Below are 12,961 nucleotides of genomic sequence, written 5' to 3'. Positions count from 1 at the left end.
AAAACTACTCAAAAGGCCTACAATGTACACAAATGCATTCTTTTTTATCTACATTTTAAAGAAGAAAATAAATGTAACATAATGCAAAACCTCCAATATATTAAAATGTCTGTTGGTGAATATGTATTTCATCTTGTGTCATTCAGAGGACAGAGTTTCAAGAGCAGGGGCTAACTCTGGAGGAGTGGCTTCCTTCGGCCTGGATCACCGACACAGTCCCCCGGAGATGTCCTTATATACCCCAGATGGGGGACGAGGTACACGCCTCCTCCTGTTTCCCGTTACAGCGTCCTCGCCACATGACCCGCCACATGTCGGCTCATACAGCAAAACAACTGGCTCGTGTTTAACATAGCAACAAGACCAGTCTGCACCAGAGCTAGCGGCCCCATGAGGCTGCAAACGGCCATTACACACACACACCATGAGACAAGGGGACACACTGACATTGCCGTCCTCAGCAGCTAAAATGCTGCTGCAAAAAGTTTATATATTTTTCTTGCATTCCAGAAAAATATATAAGACACTTTTCTGTGCATTCTGTGGTACTTTTTGTAAAAAATATTGTATGTTTTTTGCGCAGCTCTACTACTTCAGACAGGGCCATGAAGCCTATGTGGAGATGGCCAAACAGAAGAAGATTTACAGCATCAATCCCAAGAAGCAGCCCTGGCACAAGATGGAGCTCCGGGTAAGGAACATTTTGACAAAGATGGATTAAAGACTGTCTGAAGAGAGACGTTGCTCTTTAGATCTCATGTATCTGGAGATTCATATTGGTTTTTTTTATGTGTGCAAACAAACGCTGAGGAGAAGCCCTCACATTAGAGCCATGAAACACAAATAAATAAATTCTTTACACAGAGGAACCACATTCGTACAGCTGAATTAATAATAACTCATTAAGAGCTATAAAGATCCGTGTAGTAGAGATAATAAAATGACGCTCAGTCTTTGTATGAATAAATAGCAGTTCCTAGGAATTGCCACATAGTTGCAAGCTACGCTGATGCAATCTTTCAGCGTTGTTTCATTATTAACCATTCCACACACACACACACACACACACACACACACACACACACACACACACACAGACACACAGACACAAACCTCTCGGCGGTATTTCTTCTTTACCGTAGGCTCCTGTCTGGTTTCACTTTCATGTGAACTTTAGTCCCTTTTCCATCCTAAAAATATACCTCCACTGAAAGAAAAGATGTCTGCAGAGTACAAAGTATCTCTGTATATGGAACATAAAGACACAGAAAAAACGAAACACAAGTCACTTCAACACTTTAAAGTAACAGCTTATGGGATACATTTTTACACCTTTTCATTTCCTTCCCCGGTGTGGAGGCAGCAATATCAATGTCTGTGCAGACACTAGACCACAATGCATTGCATGTCACAGTGTGCATCTTCATGAATGTATTGCCTGAGGCGTATATCTATATCTTTTTATTGGTATTTGAACAAAAAGGTCGAGCAACACTAAAGCAATACTCTCTTCAGTTTCACTTTTGCTGAACTGGAGGAACTTTCTGTAGAATTGTAACACTCGCCGCCTTCATAATGGACCAACACAGGAAAGAGAATCTATTAATAGACTGCACTGAACTTTGATCAAGCTAACAGGGGACAGCTGACTTTTACTGAGAGGAAAGAAGTTGTGTTATTTTTCATTATTTGTTCTTTTGTTTGTGGTGATCAGGAGCAGGAGTTGATGAAGATAGTTGGCATCAAGTACGAGGTCGGCTTGCCCACGCTGTGCTGCCTGAAGCTTTCCTTCCTGGACCCCGACACCGGAAAACTGACCGGAGGATCCTTCTCTATGAAGTAAGCGTTTCACTCCGCCTCCCACAAGAGCTTCAGAGGATCTGCAGCTTTTTGGATAATAAGTGAAAAGCCCATCCGTTTGATGATTAACTATTAAGAATTAGTGTTGATACTCGTTTCTAATGCGGCACCATACATTTTCTATTTTATAATTTCACATATTCTACATTTGAGTGAACTTTTTCCAGGTTTTTTTCCAACAATATGCTGATTTTCAGTGCTGACAGAGTGTGAAATTGTTAGTAATTTAAAGCCCCTATTTGACTGCAGGAACTTTCTCCATGGTGTCAGAACCTTTTTGGGAACCTTGTGCAAGAAGCAGGGATAACTTAAGTTCAAGGGACATTTTCCGGGGACATTTTCCCCCTAAAAAAGGCCCTGGTCAGGGAGGTTAGGACTTCCTGAAAGTATAGAAACATTCGGTGTGGGGTTTGCAGGGATGACCGTCGCTGATTGGTCAAACACACACACAGTGCTTCCGCTTCAACTCGTGTACCTCTTCATCCATAAAAACAAGGAAGGACGAGGGGAGAACACTTCTCTGTTTGATAACATTAAAAGTTAGGTTAAACTCATTTTTAAAAAAGGGAGAAAAATGAGAAGAAAGAGCTGACATGGCCAGAGGTAGAGGAGAGAGAGAGGGCAGCAGTATTGTGAATGTTCTGATTGTTTCCCGGTAGTTATGTTCAAAAGAACAAATTAATAACCATCAAATTCTCAACAGATGATTTACCATTGAGACAAACGCTCTTTGTTTAATTCTCCTCCTCTGCCATTCTTTCATTACTTCCAACATGTATCAGTAAATGCTATTAAGCTGGAAAAACGGGCCGAAGGAACATTTTTTAGTCCGCTGAAAAGTCGTCCCAGGGCTCTTCTGCTAAAATTGAATGTAACATTTCTGTTCTTAATTAAATCTCATCTTCAAACAAGACCAGACTGTAGCTATTAAACATTTAATTTAGTAATTCTGACTGGCATTATCAAGTAAAGACTGTTAGGGGAATGGTAAACTGCCACTTCAGATTTGATGTGTTTCATCTATTTATTTATGATGGCTCCGCTCATTCTTTAGTTCTGTTGTTGCTATGCAGCGTATGCTAACTTTGGTACTTTTTTTTTTATCTCGTTGCAGATACCACGACATGCCTGATGTCATCGACTTCCTGATACTACGGCAGCAGTTTGACAATGCCAGAAAGAGGCAGTGGAGTATAGGTCAGACTATTTTTCTTTTGCAGTTTTCAGGTCATCGTATGAAGTTCTTCTCTTGTAAAGATCTAAACCGACTGTGATGTGTGTGTGTGTGTGTGTAGGTGACAGATTTCGGTCAGTGATTGACGACGCCTGGTGGTTTGGGACCATTGAGAGCCAGGAGCCCTTCCAGCCTCAGTATCCTGACAGCCTGTTCCAGTGCTACAACGTCTGGTATGATCACAACTTTGATTTACCCTTTTCAAAGCATTGCACAATATCATTTCCACTTGGTGTATCTGCATTAGTAATGTGATCCAATGCATCAAAGCAAGAGTTCCTAATTTCTGTCTGTGTCACCCCCATGTGACAAAATGTGCACAGGGAGTGGGGCCAGAAAACATGTGTGAAACAGAAAGGAAAGATTGACGCAAAAAACACCAAACTGATTCAGAATCAGTGATCATATTGTCTGTCCAAGGTGATAATGACATGCATACCTTTGGGTACTTTAAAAATGTATTCTGATCCTATTACTAATGACCTGTTGGAAAGTGTAGCTAGTAACTTAATCAGAATCAGAATCAGCTTTATTTGCCAAGTATGCGTACGCATACAAGGAATTTGACTCTGGTTTTCCCCTCGCTTTCAGCATACATACATAGAAATAGACAAATAAAAACATAAAACAAGGACAGCAAAGTAGGATAAGGGAGGCATAAACACTTTACTTATATATACACAAGTATAAATATATTTTAAAAAGTACGTTAATCCAAGTATCACACTATTAAAGCACCAAATGTGCGGAAAAAAAAAGAAAAATGCTGAAATATGCCTCTTTTTTTTTTTTATGTAAAGCAGTAAACAACACAGAACAGTTCAAGTTCTACCTTCCATCTGTGAAAATGCTGCAATCATCCAAGGATTCGAATAATTTGTTACAAATGTCATGATAACTATCAGAAAATGAAACCTAACAAACATAACATGAACTGTGTAAAGTACAACACTATAAATGGTGTTTACTCGACAAGCGGGAACAGGTCTGGGAGGTTACAGAACAATTATGGATGGGAAATTGTGTGAAAAAAAATTGTGATTCTTGTTTTATGCACAATCATGGAGCACTCCTTTTGAGAAATTTTCCAAATCACAAAAGTTTGCTACTTGCAAAAGAGTGAATCCTTTGACTCTACCTGGTTTGTCTACAGTACATTTGGTCTCTATCCATCTTTAGCGAATCCTGTGATTGAACGAGTTCACAGATCTGAATTACCTCACTGACAGTATGAGAAATGTAAAACTGTTTAGTTAAAATGTTTTCCATGTAGCAGGAATTTGTCTACAAACGGCTCCCTGTGATATTGCCGCTGACACCTCCTCTCACAGCGCTCATTAACTGCACAAACACCTCATGGATGAAATCATTCAGGAAACTTGATGAAACAATCCTGGATGACAGTTTGAATTTGACATTTTAAAAGGCCGGCTCACACTGCCCTTTTGTTTCCCGTCGCTTGGCTTTCATTGTCACTGACATTCCAATTTGAAACATTAATAAGCATATTGTCTGGTTTAGTTACTTTTTCTTGTCAACAACGAGTGCTTACTGTGATTTAAAAGACCTTGTTAGAGAATGACATCCGCTTTAGACTGGGAGAGGAACAACAATGACGACAGAATGTTACCTAAGCAAGATAGAAAAAAACATTCATTACAAAGACTACAATGTGATTATGTTGATGATTCATACCAACACTGTTTCCCATCCAGCTGGGATAATGGAGACACGGAGAAGATGAGTCCTTGGGACATGGAGCCCATCCCTGATGATGGTAAGTCTCTGTAATACACCCACACTACACTACACACCCATTTAAAGTGGCCCTATAATGCTTTTCCACTTTTTCCCTCTTCTTTAGTGTGTTATATATATTTTTGTACATGTAAAAGGTCCGTAGAGTGTAAAACCTGAAGTCCACGCCTAAAAGGAGTTACCCTCCCCCTCAGAAGCTCCTGAGCTCCTGAAACGGCTCCATTGAATTCTCTCCTTCACTTCTGTAACTTTATGAGGTCACAATGTTACGGAAGTGACGTAAAACTCCGGCTAGTTTGACCCTCAAACAACAAAAGAGAGAGACGGAGCTGAAGCTCTGGAGGAAGAGTTTTTTGAAATGTGAAACGTTGACCGATCACAACAGAGCGGGCTAGCTGACCAATCAGAGCAGACTTTGCTTTCCGGAGGGAGGAGCAAGCGCTACAACAGAGCGTTTCAGAGAGAGGGTGAGAAGAGGTGCAGGACAGCCAGGATGAGAAAAACAAGGAGGATTATGAGCATTAACGCATGTAAACATGTTGTAAATGTAACTTGAGATAAAAATATGCACCCGGAAAATAGCATAATAGGGCCTGTTTAAACAAATTCAAATCTATTTGTCCAACATTTTATATATTCCTGATGGATTTTTTTCGGATCGCCTTTTCTCTCCCTCGCAGCCACGTTCCCTGACGAGTTAGGAACGAGCGTCCCGCTGGTAGAACAGGAGCAGAAGGAGCTGCTGTACGTCCCACTGGACGGGGAATGGGGCTGCCGCACACGTGCAGAGGAGTGCGAACGCATCATCAAAGCCATCGACCAGCTGTGCACACTAGGTACGACGTCATCAAGCCCTCTGTAAAAAAAACACCCCAAAAAAACAGCTCCCTTATGTCACAGAAGCTGGGATATGAAGTGAAGCCAGGAGGGAACATTTCCCGTAAATGCATGACTCCACAATGCTTGAGTCACCGCTCTGAGCTCGTTGGCTCTCTCGTCTTGTAAGGAATAATCTGCTAACACGTCAGATAAATATGGAGGTGCTTGCTTGAATTCCTGTTAAGTGATGTAATTCATATTAAGGGAAAAAGGCTTTGTGTTACTGCAATCCTCCCAGTGGAGGAAAACTGGCGTGAGGGCTCCCTCTAGTGACTGACAGGGGACTAAACAACCAACAGCCAGCACTCTTAATCCTTCTAGATAGTACTCAAACAGTCCATTATATATGAACTATTACTGTGCATTTAAATTGAGTGAAGAATATTTAGAATTTGTTGGAAAATCTTTAACATAGAGCATGAAATCATTGCTGTTACTTGACTCATGCAGCTGATTTTATTTGTAGCAAATAGACATGATATGCATGTTATGTGTGTTGCATGTTACAGCAGATGTGCTCCAATAAATCATCCTCTCTTCTCCACCCGTCTTTCATCCACCCTCAGATGTGGCAGCGCCGTTCGCCTTCCCAGTGGACCTCCAAGCTTACCCCACCTACTGCACGGTGGTGTCCTTCGTCACTGACCTCAGCACCATACGGGAAAGACTGGTGAACCGCTTCTACAGGTACGTCAGGGGAGGTTGTGTTCAAGTAAAAAAAATAATTAAATTAAGATGGAATTAATTATACACTTAACACATTTTGTCTTTTGTTTCAGGCGGCTGTCGTCTCTGATGTGGGAGGTTCGTTACATCGAACACAACGCCCAGACGTTCAATGAGCCGGGATCGTTCATTGTCACTACGGCCAAGTTTGTCTCTGACCTCATGCTGCAGTTCATTAAGTGAGTACTAAAGCCTGTATGTTGTTGTAGAAGAAATTCATTTTAGAAAGAGTATATTAACAAAATCTTAAATAATCAGTATTAGTTTTTCTTCGAGTACACTATGAGAAAAAATTGTTATCAAGAACTTATCAAGAAATCTAAATACATTTTCACTTTCTACAATTGCACCTTAATAAATTGAGTTATTTCTACTCTCTCCTGCTTTTTTCTTTTCCAGGGACCAAAATCTGACGGACATCATGCCCTTCTATAAAACTATGAAGAAGGCCACCTTCTCTGACTCTGAAGACGAGGTGCGTTTGCATATTTAACCCGTTTGTACTGAAATCTGTTGCTTTTTTTTCTCCACCAATTAATGGCTGATATTCATTACTTGATTTCTCACCAAAGCAAAATATTGTTTATCATATTTGTACCAAAAAAGCTTACTTTAGCTTTTTTAATTCTATTCAATGTGGCTTTATTGGCACACAGATTTCAGCAAATACAATGTCGCCAAATCATCAAAATAAAAAAGGACACAATAATAAAAAATATGCTGTGAATTGGATATTGTATTGCATAAATCACAGCAACAAAACTAGTAATTCAGTTTTAAAATCGCTGCTGTCATAAACAGTATTTACAGTAATGTGATTTGAACTCTCAGCTGATCTAGTTTTTCAGCTCAAAACTCCATAATGAGAGTTACGTTATATTACACCAGAAAGGCAGTTAGGATTTAAAGTAATGACATATTCTATTGCAGACTACCGGGGTGGGCAACATTTTATTCTAGAGGGCGATACTGACATAGAGAAAGTAAGTGCCACACATTTTGAGGGTAAACATGAAAATCATTGGTGAATTATGTTTAGTGGCAATTTGCCAGGTCTGGGTGCTTTTTTTTATTATGTTTTTACAGTGGTAGGTGTCAAAAGGGTGTACTCAGAGGTAGCAATTACAATTATCCTCTTAGATGCAGCATCCTCTTTTTGTATGTACCACTGCATAGGTCACTGATTAACACATTACACTATCAAAATGTTATATTTGCCATTAGAGAACAGACCTGCATCACTAACTGAAGAAAATAAAAACATTCTCCGACTAATTATGAACAAAAAAATTGTCGTAAAATATATACTCAAATCATTTTCTTTTCTGTTATAACTAGTGTAGCTTAGTGAGTACCTTTTATTTAATCACCTTTTCCCACTCTATTTAGGATGATGAGGAGGAGGATGAAGATACTAATACTCCTGGAACATCTACGCGAAACCATAAGGTAACAATATTTCACAGCATGTTATCCATACATCCTTAAAACATCAGTTAAAGCTAAACATACTAATTTCACTTTTTACGTTAGACGTTTCAGAGTCTCGTAATCCAGCATCATAGGTGGCTTTTTTCTTCTTCTTCATCAGCCAGTACAGTTATTTAAATTCACTCATCATTTGTTTCGTGCAGGGCCGACGACCCACGCAGCGGCAGCTTCGAACCCGCCCCCCCTCATATGACCCCAATGCCTGGCGGGGTCGCTGCAAGGAGCTGCTGGATCTCATCTTTCAGTGTGAAGACTCGGAGCCCTTCAGAGAACCTGTGGACCTACAGGAGTACCCGGTACGTATGCTACATATGTGCTCTCCTTATGTCAGCATTCTGTATTGTCAGTACACGTGAGCTCCAGATATCCAATCTGAACTCATCTCATTTTGAATTTCTATTGGTCTCAGATTTATTTGCATTTTAAATGACCTTTTTATTGGTCCTTGATCTTGCTATACAGTCAGCCTTGGGCACAAATGACGACAATTAAACTATACAAAGAATGGTATTTAAAGCTAAGGGATCGTTGGTCTGAAGAACGGGCCTCTCCATTCAGCATTTAAAATGAAAACTAAATCTAATGGATCTGTAAATTGCAAAGGAGGAACAATCTGAACAGACTGCTTTTTGATGAGTTTTTTTCGCCCACTCAAAGTGAAAGCCCAAATCCCTCAGAGCTCTTATTCCTCTTCCCCTCTCTTACTCTATCTCCCTCTCCTCTCCTCCGTTCTCATCCTTTGAAACCTGTAATTGAAACATCCCGACTTCCCCTCTGCCTCTCTCAGGACTACCTGCAGATAGTCGACTCACCGATGGACTTTAGCACCGTTCTCAACACGCTCAAAGGAGGAAAGTACCAATCTCCCATCGAGCTCTGCAAAGACGTCCGGCTCATTTTCAGCAACTCCAAAGCTTACACGCCCAGTAAGAAGTCTCGGGTGAGACACACATGCAACAACACACACACACAGTCTGTAAAACCGGGTGTTTCCATGCTTTGAAGAGGTCATGAAATACAATTCTCAGATCAGTTAGTGCTCGTTGAATCAGTGCGTCCTTTATTGTGTCTCCAGATCTACAGCATGAGTCTGAGGCTCTCCGCTCTGTTTGAGGAGCATGTCAGCTCCATCCTGGCCGACTACAAGGCCATCCACGGCCTGACGGAGAAGCTGACCAGACAGGGCACGGACAGACAGACCCGACACACTACGGACAAGCAGACGCGCCACGCCATGAAGAGGAGGAGGAGGAGGAGCGAGTCTCCAACGAGCAGCACAGCATCCAGGTAGAAGACGGGATGTTTCATTTAGGGGTTTTGAGTCTCGTACTGTGCATTGGGTGTGATCTTTGACATTCCTTCTTCCCATCCTGCCTCTAGTCCGGAGAGAAAGAGACGTGTGTCGTCCAGGGTAACCGGAAAAAAGGAGCCATCGCCACCGCCGCCGCCGCCTACACGACCTTCCTCTCTGAGACATAGCGTCCCCGTCAAACAGCCCCCTCAGCTGGTCAACGGGAAGTCCGACACGCCGACCGCGGGGCGAACACGGAGTGCGGCACGGCATTCTACTCACTCTCCGCCCTCCACATCCTCCTCACATAATGCCACCAGCAGCACACAGAGCACAGCAGGTGAGATCACTTAAACGTGTACATTCACATTTCAATTCTAGTTTCAAAGAACAGTTTGACATTTTCAGAAGGACGCTTATTTGCTTTCTTGCTGAACGTCAGATTAGGTGAAACAACTCTTATGTTTCTATGCCAAATATGGAACTTCTGTTAGCTTACTGGTTAGCTTACTGCCAAGAAGTAGTCTGTAAACATGTCAAACTCTGTAAAACCCTGTGGTTTTTAAACTTCAGATTTTGGATAAATTGATTAAGTTCTAGCTCACACCGGCTCCGCCCTCTACTGGACTCTATGGGTAATAGACTCCTCCAATCACAAGCATGCATTTGCCCATTGAAAATTTGCATAAGTGTAGCTGGCCAATCAGGAGGTGCCTGCACGAATACCTGCTGACCCCACTGTAAATAAGGAAGCTGTCAGCTATCTTTCCACATTGGAGGGCGGAGCCTGCTTGAGTTAGAACAAAGGTTATGATATTGTAACCCCAGTCCTATAAGCACAGACGGAGCCCTCTACCCTGACCCTCCTACACATGTATGGTCATAGAACTAGGGTTACGATATTGTAACATTGTAATATGTTAACTAATGAGCTTTAGACGTGCTGGAAGGCAGATTTTATTACTTTTAGACAAAGCAATGCTAGCTGTTTCCCCCTATTATCCACTCTTTGTTATAATGAAGTATTGACCACATGTACGATATTGCATAATCAACTTCCTGTATTGCATGTCTCTTTGCATCTTCAGAGTCTACTCGCTCTCTGAGGGCTCATAACTCTGTGTCGGCCTCGTCGACGTCGGCTCCTGAGAAGGCGACGCCCTCTCCGGCCGCAGAAAGTAGCAGTGGAGGAAGCACCCGGAGGAAACTCAGGACTCCTGTACGGCTCACACCTGGTGAGAGACGAAGAAGTGACCGTGCGATGCTTCGTTTTATGATTTTAGTCGTAAGATACGCATTTAATGTCACCTGCCTGTTATTAATATATATTTTTTCTTCCTTTTCTCCCCCTCAGGCTCTCCTGCCAGTCCTCCCTCTCAGAGCACAGTCCACCTGAACGGCCATGGCAGTCATGTGACCCTGGGAGTCGGGAGGAGGGGGCGGAAATCCAAAGCGGAGCCACCAGTGAGTCCTCCAGAGGTCACGACTCCGGGGAGCCCGTCCAGACCCCGAGGCCGCCCCGCTGGCAAGAAGAGAGGCAGGAAGAGCAAGCAGGAGCAGGAGGAGAAGAGAAAGAGCAGCAACCGCCGGAGCTCCACCCCCGACGACGAGCTTGACCAATCGACGGGGACGAAGGCGGGACGTCGTCCGCGCAGGAAACGTCCGTGCTGTCGGACTCCGGCACGCCGTCGACGCCCAGGCGGCGCGGACGGCCTCGAACGGTAAGAACTGAGGAACCCACACCTCCCGCCGAGTCACCCGAACCCTCGCCGCAGAGGAGGAGGAGCAGCAGGAGAGCCAACGAGGAAATCACGCCTCCTCCGCAGACGGCTCCTCAGCGACCCAATCGGAGGGAGTCTCCAGAGGAGGAGGGGAGGAGGAGGAGGAGGGGGAGGAGGGAGACGAGGGGGACGAGGCAGGAGGGTCGATGCGAACACGTAACCAGGGGCGACGGTCCGCCTATTACATGGAGGAGGACTCGGAGGAGGAGCAGAGGCAGTTGTTGTTCGAGGACTCGTCCATCACTTTCGGCACCTCCTCCAAGGGACGCGTCCGGAAGCTGACAGAAAAGGCCAAAGCCAACCTTATAGGCTGGTAACCGCGGCGACAGAACAGACACACCAGGATGTGAGGAGGAGGCCACGACGGAGAAGAAAATCTGGATGAGATTTCTCTTCGCTCCTACGCGTTGGAGGAGTAGGAGGCGGAGTTTAGGAGGTCATGCTCATCCGTGAGCTGCTTGTCCAGCTGCTGCTATTCAAACGTTGTGGCGACGGGAGAGACACAACCCTTACCTGTCCGCTCCTCCTTCCTCCAGTGAGCTCGTCGCTAACGGCAACCGATGGCTTTCCTGACAACGCATGTTCACCTGTCCCGACTCCTCCGACATTATTGGTCCATGTTGGACCCCACGAGGAGCTCACTGACTCCGTTGATGGTGGTCCTGTGACTCGCTCTTCACCTCCGTCTGCCCGTTAACACTCCTGGTGTCGGACCAGGAAAAAAAAAAAACAGTAGTTGAACCGTTTTAGTACTTGAAGACAAAAAACACGAGGAGAGCTGGATGTGTCTTATCTCACTCTTACTATTTTTGAGGACCTTTTTCGAGGGTCTCTGCTGGGAAGGTCAAAGACGCCCGCTGAGCTGAAATATGACGGTCTGTGACGGACTACAGACCGTTGGCCCGACAACGTCTTTCGCCCGCCCCCCCTCCTCCCTCCTTCTTCATTGTTCCCGCTCTTTTTTTATACAAACCCCCCCCCACACCCACACCTTCTCTGATTTTTCTAAGATTTCTACGTGATGATCGGCTCTCTGTTTTTGGAAGTCTTACACATCGGCTGACCTGAGCGTGTCCGTCTTGCGCTAAAATACCAAATGGTGTACCTTTGTTGGTACTGTAGATCTGTAGGTTTTGTTTACTGTTGATGTGGGGGTGTGTGTGTGTGTGTGTGTGTGTGCGCTCTTTTTTCGCATGTTTATTAGAAAGAAAAAGCATCTCTTTTTTTTGTTTCTAGAAGCTGTTTTTACTGTGAGGAGAAAAAGGATGCATGGGTGAAAGGGGTCGTTTATGTCTCGATAGATCATGTTTTAATGCGTCCTCAACATTAGCAATACCTTGTGCTTTATGTCTGTGTGTGTGTTGTGTGTCTGTGTGTGTGTGTGTGTGTGTGTGTGTGTGTGTGTGTGTGTGCGTGTGTGTGTATCTGCGTGCTTGGCCTCTGCCCTGCAAAGTACATGTGCCTGTATGTGTGTAAGTAAGTTGTGTGAGTTTGTGTAACTGAAGGAATGTGTGTGCGTGTGTGTTTTTATAACACAACGGAGTGTGTCATTCACTTTCAGCGTGCAAACAGTGGCATACAGTTTGATCGTTGTGAAACCTCTCAAAGAAATGTATTTATAACGGTTTGAAAAAAAAAAAAAAAAAAGAAAAGTCTTTACTGTTGTTGTAAAACCATTATTCATGTCAATATATTATCCTATAACCAACCTATCGTCAGTTTATACCTAAGGTACAGCCAGAGGAGCTTTGGGGGACTAGCTTTGAGATGCACTTACCACAGACCGGTTATCAATGCAGTTGGAGGGAGTTATTCTGTGTATTTAAAAAAAAAAAAAAAAAAAATGTTGAACTATGAAAATGGACTTTTTAAATGTTGATATGTTTCTATGGTGACCACACGCACGCACACACACACACACACATCTGGACGCAATTCTGT

The 12,961-nt window shown here is 43.4% G+C and overlaps 1 protein-coding gene across 1 annotated transcript in view; it reads left to right on the top strand.

Moving 5' to 3' along the window:
* phip (pleckstrin homology domain interacting protein) overlaps nucleotides 1-12,374 on the top strand; it is a 35,149-nt gene extending 22,775 nt beyond the window's left edge. The window contains 18 exon segments of the mRNA XM_054618044.1: nucleotides 147-257; nucleotides 584-691; nucleotides 1,715-1,839; nucleotides 2,975-3,057; nucleotides 3,156-3,267; nucleotides 4,810-4,871; nucleotides 5,533-5,688; nucleotides 6,298-6,418; nucleotides 6,511-6,636; nucleotides 6,857-6,932; nucleotides 7,847-7,906; nucleotides 8,092-8,244; nucleotides 8,736-8,888; nucleotides 9,024-9,235; nucleotides 9,329-9,579; nucleotides 10,328-10,474; nucleotides 10,594-10,860; nucleotides 10,863-12,374. Coding sequence (XP_054474019.1) covers nucleotides 147-257; nucleotides 584-691; nucleotides 1,715-1,839; nucleotides 2,975-3,057; nucleotides 3,156-3,267; nucleotides 4,810-4,871; nucleotides 5,533-5,688; nucleotides 6,298-6,418; nucleotides 6,511-6,636; nucleotides 6,857-6,932; nucleotides 7,847-7,906; nucleotides 8,092-8,244; nucleotides 8,736-8,888; nucleotides 9,024-9,235; nucleotides 9,329-9,579; nucleotides 10,328-10,474; nucleotides 10,594-10,860; nucleotides 10,863-11,302 — 2,763 coding nt within the window. The 3' untranslated portion in view covers nucleotides 11,303-12,374.
* Nucleotides 12,375-12,961: the final 587 nt, after the last annotated feature.

This window comes from Anoplopoma fimbria, chromosome 18, assembly GCF_027596085.1.
Source record: "Anoplopoma fimbria isolate UVic2021 breed Golden Eagle Sablefish chromosome 18, Afim_UVic_2022, whole genome shotgun sequence".
NCBI lineage: Eukaryota > Metazoa > Chordata > Actinopteri > Perciformes > Anoplopomatidae > Anoplopoma > Anoplopoma fimbria.
Note: the sequence above shows the minus strand (reverse complement) of the source record. Positions and strands in the feature narration are given on the sequence as shown.